This window comes from Brachyhypopomus gauderio, chromosome 7 (assembly GCF_052324685.1).
Source record: "Brachyhypopomus gauderio isolate BG-103 chromosome 7, BGAUD_0.2, whole genome shotgun sequence".
Lineage (NCBI taxonomy): Eukaryota > Metazoa > Chordata > Actinopteri > Gymnotiformes > Hypopomidae > Brachyhypopomus > Brachyhypopomus gauderio.
The window spans coordinates 16,444,468-16,464,160 of NC_135217.1; the positions used below are offsets into that span (position 1 = coordinate 16,444,468).

General features: G+C 38.5%; 3 protein-coding genes across 6 annotated transcripts in view; 2 read left to right on the plus strand and 1 right to left on the minus strand.

Moving 5' to 3' along the window:
* The window catches only part of LOC143519061 (receptor activity-modifying protein 3), a 35,331-nt gene extending 29,350 nt beyond the window's left edge, over nucleotides 1-5,981 (minus strand). Inside the window, exon 1 of the mRNA XM_077012112.1 lies at nucleotides 5,679-5,981. Within this exon, the coding sequence (XP_076868227.1) occupies nucleotides 5,679-5,730 (52 nt within the window). The 5' untranslated portion in view covers nucleotides 5,731-5,981. The remainder of the gene's footprint in view (nucleotides 1-5,678) is intronic.
* Nucleotides 5,982-6,665: 684 nt separating this feature from the next.
* On the plus strand, nucleotides 6,666-11,488 carry hus1 (HUS1 checkpoint clamp component). Its single transcript, XM_077012113.1, has 8 exons — nucleotides 6,666-6,830; nucleotides 7,619-7,746; nucleotides 7,826-8,002; nucleotides 8,539-8,646; nucleotides 8,980-9,054; nucleotides 9,462-9,561; nucleotides 10,378-10,506; nucleotides 10,782-11,488. Exons 1-8 carry the CDS (start codon nucleotides 6,779-6,781, stop codon nucleotides 10,862-10,864), a joined length of 852 nt encoding a protein of 283 aa, XP_076868228.1. The 5' UTR covers nucleotides 6,666-6,778; the 3' UTR covers nucleotides 10,865-11,488.
* Nucleotides 11,489-13,640: 2,152 nt separating this feature from the next.
* LOC143519064 (uncharacterized) overlaps nucleotides 13,641-19,693 on the plus strand; it is a 52,623-nt gene continuing 46,570 nt past the window's right edge. For 3 of the 4 annotated variants that reach the window (XM_077012114.1, XM_077012115.1, XM_077012117.1), the window contains exons 1-4: nucleotides 13,641-13,816; nucleotides 13,909-13,974; nucleotides 16,276-16,386; nucleotides 16,578-16,658. In XM_077012114.1, the coding sequence (XP_076868229.1) occupies nucleotides 13,742-13,816; nucleotides 13,909-13,974; nucleotides 16,276-16,386; nucleotides 16,578-16,658 (333 nt within the window). In that variant the 5' untranslated portion in view covers nucleotides 13,641-13,741. The remainder of the gene's footprint in view (nucleotides 13,817-13,908; nucleotides 13,975-16,275; nucleotides 16,387-16,577; nucleotides 16,659-19,693) is intronic. The other variant, XM_077012116.1, reaches the window with a different exon arrangement.

Genomic DNA, 19,693 nt, shown 5'->3' on the forward strand with positions numbered 1-19,693 from the left:
CACAGCGATCAATTTAGCAATAACATTCACATCAGTGCCAAATAAGGCAAAGAAATCTGCCACTTGCTCGATTAACCGTTCACACTAATCGATACCCTTTGAATTAATCTAATGAGCACTTCTGCGGCCATGTTTCAAAAAACTTGCCTGTATTGCTTAGCGTGACATAGTCCAGTCCTGATTGGCTGCCTGAGGTGGAAAGCTGTGGAACCCGTTTGGCTAAATAAAGTGGAGGCTATGGAATTTGATTGGAAGGCTGATGGAATCTAATGTGACTGTAGTGGAAGACCATGCAAATGAAAATGCATTCTGCTCGGATTACATTTTCAAAATGCATTTTGACACAGTTTGAGTGCTGTTGGTATCGTAATGTTATTGCAAACAGGAGAGGTGCTATTTCTCCACTAACATTTGAATATTGACATCTTTTTAGTGTGGTGGTGAGGTTGAAAATTACATTTCAAACGCGTTATCGCAGAATGCAAGGCATATTGAGCGAATAGCATTTTAATTACAATTTTGATACAGCCTTTGCATGATCACATGAACTTGATCATTCAAATCAGGAAATACATTTTCATTTCAATAAAGGCACAAATAAAGCATCAAAATGTATGTGTAAATGCAACATGAATAGACATCTATCACATTGCAAATGCAAATGGAACTATTGCATTTGAATTTGAATTTTGAGCTCAAAGTTGCTTGTATGAATGCAACATGTAAATGCAAATGCGTATTACATTTGCTTTTAAATATTGACACAGAATAACTTCCATATCTCATCTATCAGTACAGACTAGAGGTGTATTCAACTAATCAAATCAAAATCAAATCAAATATATTTGTATAGCGCTTTTCACAACACATGTTGTCACAAACTAAGGATTTTCCCTTTAGTTGACTAATAGTCAAATCAGGGTTTTTTTTTTTATCTAGAGCACCTTAAATGGGATCCCGTTCTCATTAAGGACTTTTTTCCACTTCAAAGTAAAAACCTAAAACACTCTGATAAATGTATAAGTATTATGGAGATTTGCTGTATATGAATGCCTCTGTAAAATGTCTTCGGATGGTTGATACTGTTTATCATGCCTCTCTTAGGTTTATCTCCAATTGTAAGGTGTCAACTCATCACTGTGATCTATATGTTCGGGTGGGGTGGCCTGCTTTGTCCATCCGTAGATCCTGTCACTGGTACACTTTTATTTACAAGGCATTACTTGGGCTACTGCCAACCTATATTTGCGGTTTAATTACACTGAGAAGTGATATTCCTTACTTACTTCGATCTCAGAATCAGCTGCTACTTCCTATCCCTTATGCCCGCACTGATTTGGGAAAAAAGGCTTTTGTTTACTCTGCGCCCTCCTCATGGAATAGGTTACAGAAAGATTGGAAACTGACAGAATTAATTTCTTTGAATGCTTTCAAACTAAAACTGCAAACTTTTGTGGCTAATTCCATAATTTGTACTTGTTTTACTTAACCTATTTGTAAAATCTTAATTATTCTACGAATATATATTTTAACTTTTGTCTTTTGAACATGTATTTTAACCATGTAATTCTTTGCAACAGTGTTTTATTTGTATTTTGTTGCTGCCTATCTTGGCCAGGACTCCCTTGAAAAAGAGATTTTAATCTCAATGGGACCTTCCTGGTTAAATAAAGTTAAATAAATAAAAATAAATAAACATGGTAGGTTGTCTTTATTCAGCTTTTATTTATTTACTTATTTATTTTTAATGAAACATTAGAGAACATTAACAAAAAAAAAGTAACCGTGGTGTTTGTGGTGTGGATATCAGTCTCCACTCCAACCCGGATAGAAGGGAGCTTTGCAACCGAGTTCAGGGGATGAGTCGTGGAGCACAGGGAGTAGGCCGGAAACAAACGCGGCAGTCGGGTAGACAGTGTGAAGCCTGGTTTATTTGACACAGTCTGAGCTCCAGCTATACGGGACCATCCATACATGAATAAAGACCATTACAAGCTCTCTTGCGTTACTCACAATGAAAAACAATATGAACAAGCAGGGCCAAGTAGTCTCTCGATGAGTCGCACCAAGGGAAAACTAGAACTAACTCTCTCTGCGCGCTGCGTACTGATGCAGGCGCACTTGCTGCTCCTTAAAGAGACTGTGTACAGTTACACACCTGCCTGAAAATATTTTAAAAATTGCCACACAACAGCAAAAAAAATATAAGGAAAGGTTCAAGTAACGGGGTTTAAAAAGCAAACAACAAAAAATGTTTATAGGCCTACTTGTCGAGATGCACCGTGACGAAACAAGACGAGACGACACGACCGAAACGACAAACGGCTGAACTGTTTTTTTTTTCGCCTTTTAAATGGTATGCCATGTTGGTTGTTGTTGTGCGAAATGAAAGACGTTGATGACATAACTTGCACTTTACTTTGTTTGATTAATCTTTATCTTTTTCAAAATACTTTTAAAGATTTTTAGTAGCCATTATAATCTCGGCAGATGCTGACTACTATCCTGTAACGTCTTCAGCTCCGCTCATTTGGATTGTGCAACTGCAGGGTGTGATTTATTAATGTGTAGTAAGGAAGATGCCTATTGTTAATGTGCACATATCATTTTAAAATATTTATTAACAGAAATTAGGATGATTGTATTTGACAAAAGGCTATATATAACGAAAACAAAGACATTTCATGTAACAACTAATTCTTAGCAGCATCCCTGGGCACCCCCATACAGTTAGAATGGTACATTCAACTATTACGTTCATAGTCGACTAGGGGGTATAGTCGACTATAGTCGAATCAGCGACTATTGCAGGTCACCCTAGTATAGACTGACCTCCAATCCTAAAGTAAATCTGTCCTCTCAATCCTAACTCTGTCCTTTCAATCCTATAGTAATTCTGTCCTCTCAATCCTATAGTAACTCCGTCCTCTCAATCCTAAAGTAACTCTGTCCTCTCAATCCTATAGAAACTCTGTCCTTTCAATCCTATAGTAATTTCTCTTCTTCGTTCAGTTGATTCCCCATTTTCTGTGTGTACATGTACATTTCTTTTTCATTAGCATGACGTGATGTGGTTCTGGCAATGATGAGCAATAACATATTTTTTAGGCTTTCCAGAGTTTTCACCAGTGACAGTGGTCCTTCAGGTATTTGCCTTCTGGCACTTGTCTGTCAGTTCATAGTCATTAATTCCTTGCAGAGCTGAAGACATGGGATGGCAAATGTTCCTGACTTTTATTTTGAAATTCTGTTCAAAAAGCCATCTGCCTTTTTCTGTTTTCTTCATTTAGAGATAGTACCACCATTGTTTTCACACTTTTCACACTATCTGCTTCAACCAATTGACAGGAGACCAAAGGGTTCATTGTGCGTTGATGTGATTCCGTTCTTGAACTCTGAACACTGTGAATCAACAGGAAATGTTTGCCAATAGGAAATGTACAGTCTAACTGTACTGTAAACCTTCCATATTATTGATCTGAATAAATGAAAAATTTATATTCTAGATTATGGCTATTTTATAAATTATTACTTTATCAAAAAATGTTCAACTTATTAAAGAAAAAAAAATAGCCATATAATACTAAATTATTAAATTGTTGTGAAAACAAACAAACAAAAAATTATACCAAACAAAAAATTATATAACTTTGAAGTTGTATAAACTAAATTCTTTAAATCCACAATATTTGAAATAAATCATTGAGAAAATTAGTTAAGTTAATAAGTTTAATAAATGTGTTCATCGGTCTTTAGTCAAGTTTAGGAGAAAAAAAAACCTAGACTATGACAAAGCCAACCAGGGCCAGCACCAGAACATATACAGTGAGGGGGCGTCAGAAAATTTCGGGGTGGCAAACGTAAGTTGTTGAGCGGGGGTGGCAAACGCAAGTTGTTGAGCGGGGGGGTGGGGCGAATGTAAGTTGTTTGTTGAGCGGGGGGGGGGGGGGGGGGGGGGGTGGCATGTAACGATTGATGAGCGGCCGAGGGGGTGCCATGTAGAGATTGCTGTAAAATAAATGGGGCGACGCCCCCATTCGCCCCACCCCCGTGGGGCTGGCCCTGGAGTCAACAAATATTTTTTAACAATGTAGGTTATAGCCCTTACATTTTGTAAATCAGAGAAACAGGAGATGAAGATGTTATCCTGTCTGTTACCTTGCAGGTACCGCTTATGGGGAGTTTATACAAAATTTCTCTTAAATATGGTTACATGGCCTAACTGTTTCAAACTACTGCCATCCAGACATGACAACAGATCTCAGTAACTTGAGTATTGTCCCACCACTTTTGGAGATGTGATATCGTTGTGTTCATTATGAGCCTCCATAGCTGTATGTGTTTGGTATGCGCAGGCGTCTGGAGAGTATCTAGTTCAGTTATGTCAGAAGCACCACTGGTTGTCAGCTTTGCTCACCGGGTGTTTTTATATTCCTCATTAAAACCCAAAGTCATTATGGTCTCTTGATTCCCACAATAACAAAGTGAAGTAATTTCAAAAGGTTTTTATATTTTCATTTTGTGGCCTCTTTAATGTACACAGATTGAACTCTATTATTAACAAGGACTTCCAAATTCACATAACGTTTTCAAGGATAAATTCCATCTGGAAAACCAGCTACTGACACCTCACCTGTAAACCACGGCTCTCCTAAAACGCACCATCCAGAATATCCTGCTGGTTTCTGTTTTGACAGGTGCACCAATTCTGCCCTCTTGCTGTTATAACAGGAACGTCTAAGACTTACACACCTGCGCTCAAACGCCAACAATGACCCAAGAAAAGAGCTTGACTGTTCATTATTCCCCTCTCTACAGTACTGGTACGTCTCAGAAAACAAGGACAACACAAGGAACTACTTTAAAGTTTGACTGCTCAAAATACAATTTGAGCAATAATTCTTAACCCTTTCATATCGATGTAGGTTCTGTTCTACACTTGCTTTGATGACTATAGTGACTAGAGATAACTAGTGTGAAACTAAATTCTCACTTGCAGCCGTTTCAATTTTTGTTATGGAGAAAATGTGCAAATCAGATTTTGGAACCAGTGCAGATACGAAGTGGAAATAAATATTCATTAGCAATACAAATTATGTGAAAGTTTTGTTTCTTTGTCTTAAAAGCTGTTTCAACATTCACTAACAGCTGAGTAAATAACCAAGTGACGTCAAATGCAGCTGAGATAACTCGGCGCATCCGTTAATTTATGTAAGACAGTTATGCTGTAAACCGGGTTTACAGTGGCGACAGAGGCTAAAGAATCCTGCAAGAGTTGTTAACCCGCCTACTGGACCGCTCTGCATTCAGTGATCATCACGCTTCCTTTAGAATATCCGACTGAATTCGCCACTTTATGTGGTGTTACACACTGCAGGCGACACCTCCGGATGGGTTGTACGATACACGCACAGCGGAGGGAAACCCGATTTTCTCATATTAACCCAATTATGGGTTACTTCTAAAAACAGACACATCGCTGCACATTTGTAAGCAGAACACACGTTTAGAGTGATCTGTGATGAAAAATCTATGGTGCATGATATGAAATTACAATACAGTAAAAATCCTATAACCAGCTCAAAAATCACATTTTTTTCTAAGTATACAATTGGTCCAAAAGCTAAAATGAAAACATTTGGCGGTGTCAAAATAATGCATATTTGTAGCCTGCTTACCTAAAATTCCAGCTATAAAAACTTTCAGCAGTTTTGAAGTATTTACATCCATTCTGAAGAAATGGTCGTATGGCAGATTATCTCAGTAGGATCTCAACTGGGCAATAAAAGTCTGCAGTGAAACATCGTTGGCTCCGTCGTAAGACCCCGAGCAGGACAGATCCGCTAACACCAGAGACTGGAGCAAACGCAGCGACACAGGAGGAGACGCGATGGGTCCATGCGCTTAACCTGGTGCTGCTTAGACCATTAATACCGCTTCCGTGAGACCGATGATTTCTCTAAGATATGGTAACTCCTTCTTCATCCGCCCCCTCCTCTGTCTGTCTGTCTGTCTGTCTGTCTCTCTCTCTCTCTCTCTCTCTCTCTCGCTCTATCGTTCACTCACTACCAACATCGGAAGGTGAGATAATAATAATAATAATAATAATAATAATAATAATAATAATAATAATAACAACAACAACAATAATAATAATAATAATAATAATAATAATATATATCCTCCTTTCCGTTTAGTTTAGCAATGATATCGATTGTAATTGTATAATTGTATTGTGATAGCCTCTGTAAATATAATAACATAATTCAATAAAATTAAGAGTAAATAAATAAATAATGTCCAGAAACGTTACATCGAAGTCTCATGTTAAGATCACCAAGCAAATAAAGAACTGTCCAGATGTCCTCTTACATTACTACGTTTAGCTAACGTTATGATAAGGTTAAAATCTAAGGACTGTACGTCACATGAATTGAAGATTATTCAGTGTTCCGTTTATGGCTGAAAAATCTGTTACAGGAATTCGGTTGTATTTTTGACATCGGACAAGTGTAACTCACACGTGTATAAAACACACCGACCAACTCTGCCTCACACACGCCTCTGCGCTTAGGTACACACGCCCTCTAGTGGACGAAGTGTGAAACACTCGGAAAAAATGTGAAAGCGGAACTATGATTTTCAAAGTAGTTTCTACAGGGACTGCGCAGTCGTACGGACTCGTGTGGGCGGGAGTTTGTACAATTTGCACATCGTACTGGGCTGGTTGACAAAAACTCAGTCTGTCAACAGTGAGATTCTGCAGCTTCAAGTGACGATGAAGTTCCGAGCGAAGATAAATGACGTGGGATGCCTCAACCATTTCACACGTAGGTAGAGAACTAACGAGCTAACGAAGCTAACCCAGCCGTACAGTTTTACAGACTAAATAACCAGAGTGATATCGGTGTTATTAAACAAAAATAACCTCGGGAATGAATGCAGTGCCCCCTGCTGGCTTCGCATGTTGTTGCAGTGCAGTAACGTCGGAGTGAAGCGTTTCAGTCATCCAGACATTGTGTTTGGTAAATCAGACCACATTTCACTATTGTATGGGTTCAATCTTTGAATGTACCTGATATAACTAAACATGTGGTGTTAAAGATGGAGCTGGCCTGAAAAATCTGAAAACTCAGGATTTTCATTAATTAAAAGTATATTTAAAACTGTTGAATTTCAATTCTCTAGGCTATTCATAAAGTTTTGTCATTTTTTTAAGCAGAGATCCTGCTGCCAGGAAAGTTACCTGAAACATTTGTCATTTGAATATGTAAGCTGTACAGTTCAAAATGTAAATAAACTGTAGCTGTGTGCTACACAGCCTGCACACACTATGCACACACACACACCCCATGCACACACTACATGGTCTGCACACACCCTGGATACACTACACAGCTTGTGCACATTAATCAGTCAGCACATGCTACACCCCCTCACGCTACACACACCCTCACGCTACACACCTTCACACTACACACCCTCACGCTACACACCCTTTTGCAGCTATCACTAAGGCTGAAGATGCTGCCAAAATCATCTGCATATTCATTTATGATTATGATAAGATGAAATTAAAACGTTTGGTGAAATCTGACCTGTAGTAATATTCCAACAGGTGTGGTGAACACTATTACAAAGCTCACAAAAGCTTGCGTTCTACGTCTCACTCCTGACAACGTTTACTTTGTCCTCTCTGGCAAAGTTGCCAATGGAGGCGTCAGCATGTGGTGTGAGTTACTGCAGGTAAATGCTTCTGTTTCTTTATGTCTGAAATAATTGTGATCTAATAAAATGAACAATCATGAATTATTTTGTCTTTAAGGCAAACTTCTTTGATGAATATCAGTTGGAGGGCGTTTCAGCGGATTCAAATGAAATCTGCTTAGAAGTAGCACCAGAGAATCTATCAAGAGCTTTAAAAACAGCACAAAATGCCAAATGTGTCAAAATCAAACTGACTAAGAAGCATTGTCCCTGTCTCACGCTGGCAGCAGAACTGGTAAGAACGTCCTAGTAAAACCTTAATAAAAGTCTTTATTGTCTTTCCTGTCAGTCTTATTATGCACATAACATGTTCTGTGTGTGTATAATTTATTTTAAACCAGTATTGACAGCCTTGACAATCTCATGGACGCTTGGAGTGGCTTTTGCAGATTTTTTCTTTCTGTGAAAGAAGCCGTATCTATAATACACTTAAACAACATTATACATCTTGTTATAATGTATAATAGAAATGAACAGTAAATAAATAAACTATAGCTGGTTAACTAGAGTGTTTTATATACATTAGCTATAGCTGGTTTACTCTAGAATGTTTTATATAAATTAATTAAAGCTGGTTTACCAGTGGTTAATGGATTTTAAATCCATGCTGTACATTCATAATCAACATACAGAGGGTGTAAAAAATGTGAGTAAGTAAAACATTTTGCTGCAGAATTCTTGTTACTGAAATGACACAAATGCACTCTGGAGTAGCTGTGCTCCTCACCCAGACCTTCTTCACTGCTCTTGCTTTCTGCCCGATGTTTTAAGCCATCACTGTCTTCGGTCAGTCGCGTGGTCACCCATGACATCCCCGTGGACGTCATTCCTAGGAGGCTTTGGCATGACTTTAAGGAGCCCAGTATGCCAGATTTTGATGTAAGTGAATGATCATTTTCCCTGGTCAGTTGCTTGAGGGTCCTAAAGGCAACTAACCTTAAACCCATCTAACCCTAAACCCTAGAAGAACTCAGATTCATCTCAGATTCTGAAGCACCCTTCTCTAGTGTAGGTAGTGTAAGTTATGCTATGTCAGATGAACCTGCTTCTACCTCCCTGTGCCTTAAAATGAGATACAAGTCTTGGGGTGACAACAGTGCATGTGGTTTCTGTAAAATTGAGTTGTTACATAATAATGATACAGAAAATGGTGATGTCTTATTTTTCCTTGTCTTCTATGTGCAGGAGTAACGGAATTATTCTGTTTTGTAGGTCAGCGTGTATTTACCTCCTCTGAAGACCATGAAGAATGTGGTGGATAGAATGAAAAACCTCTCTAACTATTTGGTGAGTATGAGAGTAGGTAGAGCACTCCACTCCAAAGGCTTCAAATGAGTGTTTACAAAAACAGAAAATAACATAACATAAAAAAAAAAAGAACTTTTTTTGAAGAGAATTCTTGAATACTATGGAAATCAGGAAGTGTCTCAATTGCAGAAACCCAGATATAAGCGTTACATGTTAAGATGATGAATGCTTATGATTGTAAATGCATGAGGTGTGGTAAGCATAACCATATTAAACTGGCCTTCCTGAGAAACAGCTCCCATGGCTGATAGAGCCAAAGCACTTATAATGTCTGAGGAAAAATGGTGTGTAGGTCAGTCAGGTTAAGACTATTATACTCATGGATTGTTAACTTGTCTGATTTTGTTGCTTTTTAAATGTGCTTCCTCATTCCTTTCTCCTCTCAGGTGATGGAGGCTAATCTGAATGGAGAAATGAATCTAAAAATCGAAACAGATCTGGTGTCTGTGACCACCCACTTCAAAAATCTTGGCAACCCTCCCTGGGGTGAGTTTGGTTAAGAAAGCGAGAGGCTATTTCTGCAGTGGTGCAACAAAGTATTTTCAGTAACGTGTTACAATCAGTTTAATTGTAATGAGAGTTAAAAGATGGTTGTAATCAGCCATGTTGTTAGGACTCTGTACTTGGTTCTGATATTTCTATCACGTGGAGAACATGATTGATGATTTTTATAAATCAGGGCAACAGCTTTTTTGCAGCAGTATAGATGCTGGCAGTCTGTTCACAAACTTTACTTTCTAGTTGTAGTCAGTAATGCATATTGTCTTAAAGGAAAAACTGTTTAAATCCAAATGATACAAAAAAAACAAAGATTAAGAAAAATTTAAATGAAAAATTTAAATGAAAAAAAATTATGGATTTCAGAATCAATCATGGAAGGACTGGTTTCAGTAATGTATCTTTCTCACTGCCTTGTAGTCTTAAGTTAAAAAATTCAAAATCTTAAACAACTGCTGAAATGTAAAAATTATACAGTAGGTGTGTCTGGAATTTCAGGTCCAGCCAAGAATTTTCATTTTGTAGACTGAAATCACAGTTTATTGCATTAAAACCCTTTTCTGAGCATATCACTGCCATTTTTATTCTAAATGTATTCAGCATTAGTTTACATTGTTACCTGAATGTGAACTAAATTGAAACACATTTCCTTCAACAGTGTACAAAGGGGAACCAGGTTAATAACTATGCTTACTTCATATACCCCCCATACTTAAATAGCGGCCCGCGGGCCACATGCCCGTGAGCTGTTTTGATGCCTCCGGGTCTCCTGTCATTTTCTCTGGTGCTGACTGGTCCATGCAGGCGATGATGCGTCACAGGTTGGGGGGCGGGGCCGAGCCATGGAGGCCATGGCACACGCCCGTGTGGACATAAGAAAACTCCAGCAGTTCCTCAACGGACAGCAGGTCAACCCTAGCAAGGCCATGTGCAGTGAGTCCTTACACAAGACTGAATGAGAAACGCAGCTTGTACGTTATTATCTAAACATGGTGGAGTCTGTATACCAGGTGGTCAGCTGGAGAGATGGGCCTGGTGTTTACTGATTTGGCAGGAATATATATAAATCACATTTTTTCTTTGTTTCAGATAATTACATAGAAATTGAAAGTCTTTAGATTATAAAAGTTTCACATGTTACACAGATGATTTGCTTTTATGTTTAGGCATAGTTGTCTAGAAATAGATTCCATTTCTACTTCCTACAGATATTGTTGACAGAAGGATCATTCATTTGATTCTTCTCCATGAAGATGTGTCTCTTCAGTACTTCATCCCAGCTGTGGCGTAGAGTTCCACCCAGGACAAGGAAGGGGTGGTGTTTGGGTGTTTTTCTATTGTATTTGTTAATATTTTTGTTGTTTGTTGATAATTTCAGGTCTTTTTTGTTTGTCAGTAGAAAGATCACTGATAACTGAATCAAATGAATATGATCCTGTATTTTTTACCTTTTTAAATATAAAATATATAGCATTTCTACTTTATTGTAATATTTTAGAAAAAATCTGTCAAAAGTAAATTTTCCATTCTAGTTTGCTGATGGAGTAAAGCTAATTTGATGTTATACTGCTGTAAATTAAAAAGAGGAGGTTACACAGCCCAACTTGAATGCATGGTTAGGGTCATTACATTATCAGGCCATCTCTGGCTTACTGAGATGAAATGGTATGTGTATTATATGTATTATTTATTGTAATCTAGTCTTTATATGGACTGTCATTGATAATTCAAAGTAAAGGTCATGCATGCACAAAATGATGTTTCACTTCTGCCTTTTCACTATATAGAAATGGAGAAGACACAACTCATTTTGCACTAACATCCAGGTGGTGAAATGTATTAATAATGTATGTTACCTTTAAACTTGAAAGACTGAAGACCCAGGTCTATGAGAAACACTTGTACGATCTCTAGGGACTTATATACTAATTTAAAATCAGAATCAGAATATCTTTGTCATTATACCAAGTATAACGAAATTAAATATGAAAAAGATTCCACATTGCCCTTGTGACAATGAATTGTAAAATATTGCACATTTAAAATGAGTTTAAAAAAAAGTTATGATGAGTTATTTTTCTAACCCGTTGGTCTTTGTTTTAATAGTTTTGTACCGTCTACCTGATGGTAGCAGCTCTAAGAGATGGTGACCAGGGTGAGAAACCTCCATGATAATGATTCTTTTAAAATATCTATTTTCCATGTGTGTTTTCTGTGATGGGGTTCAATCTTAATGGTCTTACTCTTGAATAAAAGGCTAGTCAAGTTTGGTGATGGGAGAGGGGAGAGAAGAAACGAGGATTCTGAAACTGACTGTATCAATCAATTGTAAATACCCATTACCTTCGGACCAGCCGAATTCAGGGTTTTTACTAAACTTATTTAAGGAGAGGAAAATTGATACTTAACCGGTTGATGTTAGTTAATAAAATGTTTCGTATTTGGCTTTAGTGACGTAAGTAGATAAACATTCTCACAATAATTTAGCTTTTCTGAGCAATACATACAAAAAAATAGATAATTTACAGAGTACTTTGTGCAGCAATGCACAATGGGAAATTTTATTTTGCATAAATAAACGACAACAAAATACTAACATTTTTATTCACAGCTAATACCTTTTAAAGTCTGCGTCTTAAATACACTCCCTCCATTTTGATACGCATGATAATGACACGCCATTGACCGCTATATAAATAGATAATGTATTTGATCACCTTATTAGTTTTGCGTTGTAAAGCTTGTGCTTATTCTTCTCGGATTTACTGGAGAGTTGATCAACAGTGGGCGTATTACCACCACCTAGCGGTAAGGAGAGGTATTACCATGCTGCTCTAACGACTAGAAAATATCTAAAAACAATTGCTTTGTGAAAGGTTGTCATTTGAAGAGGATCACATAAGTAAACATATCTAAATGAATTACTACTACTAATAACAATAAGGGGAAGAACAAATGTAACGTGCCCTCTGACCATACACCACATACTGAGCTCTGAGGGCTCCACCCACAAGTACAATCAAGGTCCGCAAGTTCATCCGTTGGAAATCTAAAATTAACAACAAGTCTCCTGTACAACTTTCTACACACGCACACAACAGAGATGCATGAAACTATATGATTGCTGTATATTGGTAATTTTTAGATTAAAACAGCCAGGACAAAGTGTAATAAAAACAACAAAAAGTACTGGTGTACATCTCTAAACACAGGTTGTCTGTCTTTTATGGGAATTTAATCCAACATTGATTTTACTGTTCTGGACATCTTAAAATTTATATTTTGAATAGTCTGATCAGGAATTAGTGAGGGCCTACAGTTTTGCTTCTGTGTAACAGTGTACATTGGAGGGTGTATGCAAGAACCTTGCAAGACCTTGTGAGACTGTGATCCATCCCTGATAATCCATATAATAACAACCAGCACAAATAACCACACCTAATCAATTCACAATATTAAGAGTCTAGATGTATTTATTAAAATTGATCTTCAATTGCATTTGAAAAAGTAATAAAAATATGCATTAACCTTTTAATTAACATATGTATTTAAATTAAATGTATGATAATACTATTAGCCTTTACATCCTGATAGCTATAACTAAATTATATGATTACAAAGTCTTTGTGACTATCCTACATGCTAGTTAGTAAATAAAAAAACACTGCAGTTCAGCTACTCAGTAAGGTTCTCTACAAGATGATGATGGTTGATGCACATGTCTTATTTTGCATTTGAACTCAGCAGATAAGTATAAATGTGTATGTAAATAAATAAATAAAATTCTGTTCTGCAAAATTCTGACTGCTGCACTTGTTGGATGTACAATCGTATGGACAATACAAATATCTCTTTGAAAAAGCAGGAAATTTTGCATTTGAAATTCATCTTCTGCTCCTGGGCTTTGACACAAAGTCATTATCAGGTGCTCATGTCTGAACTGGAACATTCCTGTGTGTGTGTGTCAGTGTTCTATCTCTATACTGATTTACAGCTATGGAAATGCCCCGATAGACCCTAAGTGCAGTCTAATTTGGGAAGCTGGGCATTGATAAGGTGCCCCCGATGAGTCCAGAGCACATGAACGTGTTCCTTGGTCAGCCAAGTCACCAGAACTTTCACTCTCTCTCATTTCGTTTTACTTTAGCATTCCACTTGTGTTGAAGAAATGTCCACTGTAGATGTTGATGAGACTACCAAGGAAGTCGAGCTTGATACATCTGAACCCTGCGAGCCTTTACAGGTGAGAGAGGTTGAGATGTTACTTTGATAATGACCTTAAAGCAACATAAGAAGCAACTCTTTTTCTGTTTTGTCCTTCTCTTTTCCATTTAGACTTCAGCAGTAGTCTATGTAGAGGACCTTAACATGACTCATGAGACAATGTGCAACATGCATGATGTAAGTACTAAAATTTTCATTAAAAAAATCCACAAAATTTAAAAATTGATTGTGACAGCATGGATGAATGTGAAGTTGTATAACAGCTTGTTCACCAGGAACATTTCATACTCTACAACATCTAGACCAAAATTTACAAAACAGCTTAGCTGCTACATTCAACATACATACATTCACTAGGAACATATTCCAGTCTAAGCATGTGCATTTAACATTTAACATGTAATGTATATATCACTACATTTTCCCATAATTTTGTAAACATACTGACACTACTGAACAAATATTTTATCCATTGAAAAACTAAAAAAACAACCTGCCAGTGTCTAATGAAATAGACCATATTAGAATCATATAAGACTCAAATATTTTTTTATAGCCTTTGGTAACTATGTGTTTATAGGTTACTAGATTTATAAGGATAATTAAATACAGAAGTCTTTAACCCATTCTCCTTTCAAACTTAATGTACACAGACCTGCAGACATGTACCACACATCCTGTGATAGAAAGCAAGGGTGTGTTCCACTCTTTATAGTCAGTGCCAAGTTCTGGAAACTACATCAGAATAAAACAAATATTACCAATAACCAGTGTTGCGAATAACGCCGTTAAAAATAACGGCGTTAGGTAACGGCGTCATTTTGTTAGTAACGGGATAATATAATTAATTACTTTTCCTGTCGTTACAACGCCGTTGACGTTACTGGTCATTAAAAGCGGTGCGTTACTATATATTGATATACTAACAGTAATGCGAGCGGACCGCTGCCCAGGCTAGTGTTCACACCGAAAGCGACGAGAGCGACACGGCGACCGGAAGTCATTCATTTTCAATGAGAGTGAGCGACACCCAGCGACGCGACGCGGTGCGGCGCGACGCGAAGTGAGCGATTCGAGCGACGCGAACAAGTTGAGCTTGGCTCAACTTTATGCAAATGAGCAGTGACGCGCGGCGGCGACTACCAATCAGAAAGTATGTTTGCACCCTCCTCCGAAACCGCACCTCTGACTTTGGTTCCTACTGATTATTTGTTCCGATTGCAAAATGGAGGAGAGATTAATAGTGGCTGTCTCTGGATGTCCCGCACTTTACGATATGTCCCTGTTTATTTACAGTACAAAATGTTTATTTTTGGAGGGAATACTGTTCATTTGTTAAAAAACATCTGCAATAAATTAGCGTATACCCTATTATTGGTTATGATTTTTTTATTCCTGTTTGATCTTCGGGTCTGGGGTAAAAAGTAAAAAAAAAAATACATAAACATTTTAGGTTTATATACTATATGTGTTTTATACACACACTATGTTTTATACACGCACTCATTTATAATCGTGTGTCCTGTAATCAATAGATTAAAATAAATACTGCGTCCTGCTTTAAAAACGTGATTTGCATATATGTCACGTGCTGCATGCCGGCGTGATGTTGGACACGCCCCCACGCGACGCGATGCTGGCGACTCGGCGACGGAGAGCGATTTTATCGCTTTCGGTGTGAACGCACAGTAACAGATCTCAATAGATCACGGTTCTCGGTGTAACAACGATTGTCTAAGGCAGCGTTATGGTAGCCAATCAGAGCCAGTGTTTTTACATGCGCGCCGAAGCACACGACACAAACGGAGAAGAGACAGAAATGGCGAGTCAGGAGCAAGCCGAAGAAAAATTAGCATTTTCAAGTTGGCGATATAAACATGATTTAAGAAAATACTTGAAGTTCCTGAATGTCTACCAGACTGGGTATTTGAATTATTTAATTAAGAATAGAGGTTGTATTGTTAAGTTTACTCTGTTGTGAACAAACAGTTGTCTCAGATTGAGAGAATTTAATTTTATTTGATAGATGTAAATGCACTTTATATAGTGTAACTGTTTACTATATATTTTTTTTTTTTACAAAGATTTTGTATATTAAAGGATTTTATCCTGCACTGGTCTGTGGATGTGCTATAAATATCAAAAGTGAAACACCTTTCTGATCTACTCATTTCAACTGACTGTAAAAACTGCTTTTTCAAAAAATCCTTATTCATTGGCATATAACTTTTTTTTAACCGTAACGCAAATAGTTACTTTCTCTGGTAACGAGTTACTTTTATTATAGAGTAATTCAGTTACTAACTCAGTTACTTTTTTGAACAAGTAGTGAGTAACTATAACTAATTACTTTTTTAAAGTAACATTCCCAACACTGCCAATAACTGTTATTTTACTCACAAACAGTTGTTCATTTACCTCAGAGTTATTCCCAATATTTGTTATTTTTGTCTTAACATGCCTTTGCTTTTGACTAAGGGCGTAGAGGCTGTGAAGGAGTCAGTGATGAGACCTTCCTGCTCTCTCCAACAAGAGACCCAAACGACTACCATGACTATAAACACCGTGAGCGACGTTCTCCAGCATGAGGTACGGTCACTGTCATTGAGTTTCCACGTTCTGAGAGTGTGTAGATCTACGTAAATTACATATGACACTGGACATCCATTTGTACTAATTGCTATTTTATACACATCTCTGATATGAGCAGTGTGTAATGATATCTGATACAACTTCTACAAATATGTGTTGCTTTTTTTATGTAACGTTGATGTTCCTAGTATAAAGAGGACAGACAAGAGGAGTCTGGATGCTCTGAGTTACCAGAAGAAGACCAGCGAGACCCCCAGTTAGAGAACCAGGTGACCCATGCTGTTGTAAACCACCCTCTTGTATGTAGTAAATTAGGGTAATGACTCCAGTTAAGGCACATCCCCTTTTTTCACTGTTAAAGCATTGCATGTGGAAAAAGTATAAGGAGAAAGTGCCCAGAGTCAGTGTTTACTCTCATCTAGCAGAGACACCTGAAACTAATTTCTCTAAAGTTAAGACTGAACTGCAGAGTGAGGTGAGACTGATAGCAAAATACTGTATTTGTGAGTTTGTAAAAATAATAGTACGCCAAAAGGATCTGTTGTGTGTGTGTGTGTGTGTGTGTGTGTGTGTGTGTGTGTTTGTGTGAGAGAGAGATATGTTGTGTAGTCATGCTACATCACGGTAGGCTCATGGTCTTTATCACATCGTCTGTCAGAACCAGCGCATTAACCATGTGAAACAAATGGCACGTCCTTGCTGAGGTTCAGGCAGGAATCCAGAGTGAGGTACTGATTCATCAATAGAGTCACTATTACAAGTGTTCTAGAAGTCAGCCATGAAATGAAATGTAAAATGTATCTTTATTTTTGTATTAACTGCCCTTTCCAAAGTTATTTTCTACATCCAAGACTGTAGAGAAATATGTCAAGTCGGAGGACCAATAGGGGCAGGGTCAGAGAGAACCAGAACACACCAGTGGGGAACCGTCAGGGCCCTCTACGCCCTCTCAGAGGGCCTAAAATATTCTTAAAACATAAATATATATAATTTATCCAATTTTTTAAATCTACTTACAGTTTGACAATCGACATCTAAACAATTACAAAAATATAAGCAAATAAATTATTCAATCGTGTTTATTCAATCTGTGTTGGAAGGTGAGGGGTTAAGTGGAAGCCTTTGAGCCTGTGTCTACCCCTATCAGGACTGCGATGCCTCCACAGAATGGGGGCCCGCTGTTCATTTACAGAGGGCCTTGCAGTTATGATTCAGAGCAATACCAGTTTCAAATGACAGTAAAATTGACCAATCATATCTTCCCTCTTAATGGGCGGGCTTAACTGTATGATAATTTCCGCCCGCTGTGGCGACGCTAGCTGTCGTTAGCGTACCACTGCTAGCTAGTATCGATTCAGTCCTTTGATGCACTCGTGCGCGTTGTTTACATATTCCGCTTCCGAGGAACACAGAGCTGTGAACCTTATTTTGTTGGATCCTTATTTTGCTTAAGAAGTTATCTAATACAGATATTATTGTTTATTGCGTTACTAAAGCTGTATTGTCGTCTCAGTTTTTAAAATTTATTTATTGCAGTTAAATAGGAAAGGAAACAATTATTTTTTTTTGGGGGGGGGGGGGGGGGATGGGAGCGAATAACGCCGTTAAAAATAACGTTAGGTAACGGCGTCATTTTGTCAGTAACGGGATAATATAATTAATTACTTTTCCTGTCGTTACAACGCCGTTGGCGTTACTGGTCATTAAAAGCGGTGCATTACTATATATTGATATACTAACAGTAATACGAGCGGACCGCTACCCAGGCTAGTGAGGAGTAACAGATCTTGATAGGTCACAGTTCTCGGTGTAACACCTGTTGAACTTTAAAAATCAGTAAGCGATTGGCTAAGGCAGCGTTATGGTAGCCAATCAGAGCCAGTGTTTTTACACGCATGCCAACGCACTCCAGTGACACACGACACAAACACAAACGGAGAAGAGGCAGAAATGGCGAGTCAGGAGCAAGCCGAAGAAAAATGAGCATTTTCAAGGTGGCGATATAAACATTATTTAAGAAAATAATGCTCACCACTTGACAAAAGAACAAAGAACAAAATCTAAGAACAAAAGTTAAACACCTTTCTGATCTACTCATTTCAACTGAGTGTGAAAACTGCTTTTTTAAAAAAATCCTTATTCATTGGCATATAACTTTTTTTTACTGTAACGCAAATAGTTACTTTCCCTGGAAACGAGTTGCTTTTATATTATAGAGTAATTCAGTTACTAACTCAGTTACCTTTTTGAACAAGTAGTGAGTAACTATAACTAATTACTTTTTTAAAGTAACAGTCCCAACACTGGGAATTACTGAGCAGAAGACACAAGAAGATGACACATCTAAATGAGAATAGAACAGGGAAATATACAAAGTCTAGCAATATTCTTTCAATCACAACACTCCAAAAGGGACAAAATGGACACAGTCACACCCCTCACTGCACCAGTCATCTAGTCACAGCCCTCACTGCACCAGTCATCCAGTCACAGCCCTCACTGCACCAGTCATCTAGTCACACTCCTCTCTGCACCAGTCATCCAATCACATCTCTCACTGCACCAGTCATACTCCTCACTGCACCAGTCATCTAGTCACACCCCTCACTGCACCAGCCATCCAGTCACAGCCCTCACTGCACCAGTCATCCAGTCATACTCCTCACTGCACCAGTCATCTAGTCACACCCCTCACTGCACCAGCCATCCAGTTACAGCCTTCACTGCACCAGTCATCCTGTCATATTCCTCACTGCACCAGTCACCCAGTCATACTCCTCACCGCACCAGTCATCTAGTCACACCTCTCACTGCACCAGCCATCCAGTCACAGCCCTCACTACACCAGTCATCCAGTCACAGCCCTCACTGCACCAGTCACCAGTCATCCAGTCACAGCCCTCACTGCACCAGCCATCCAGTCACAGCCCTCACTGCACCAGTCATCCTGTCATATTCCTCACTGCACCAGTCATCCAGTCACACCCATCACTGCACCAGTCACCCAGTCATACTCCTCACCGCACCAGCCATCCAGTCACAGCCCTCACTGCACCAGTCATCCTGTCATATTCCTCACTGCACCAGTCATCCAGTCACACCCCTCACTGCACCAGTCACCCAGTCATACTCCTCACCGCACCAGTCATCTAGTCACACCTCTCACTGCACCAGCCATTCAGTCACAGCCCTCACTGCACCAGTCACCAGTCATCCAGTCACAGCCCTCACTGCATCAGTCATCCAGTCACACTCCTCACTGCACCAGCCATCCAGTAATCACCACTCGCTGCAACATGGGGCT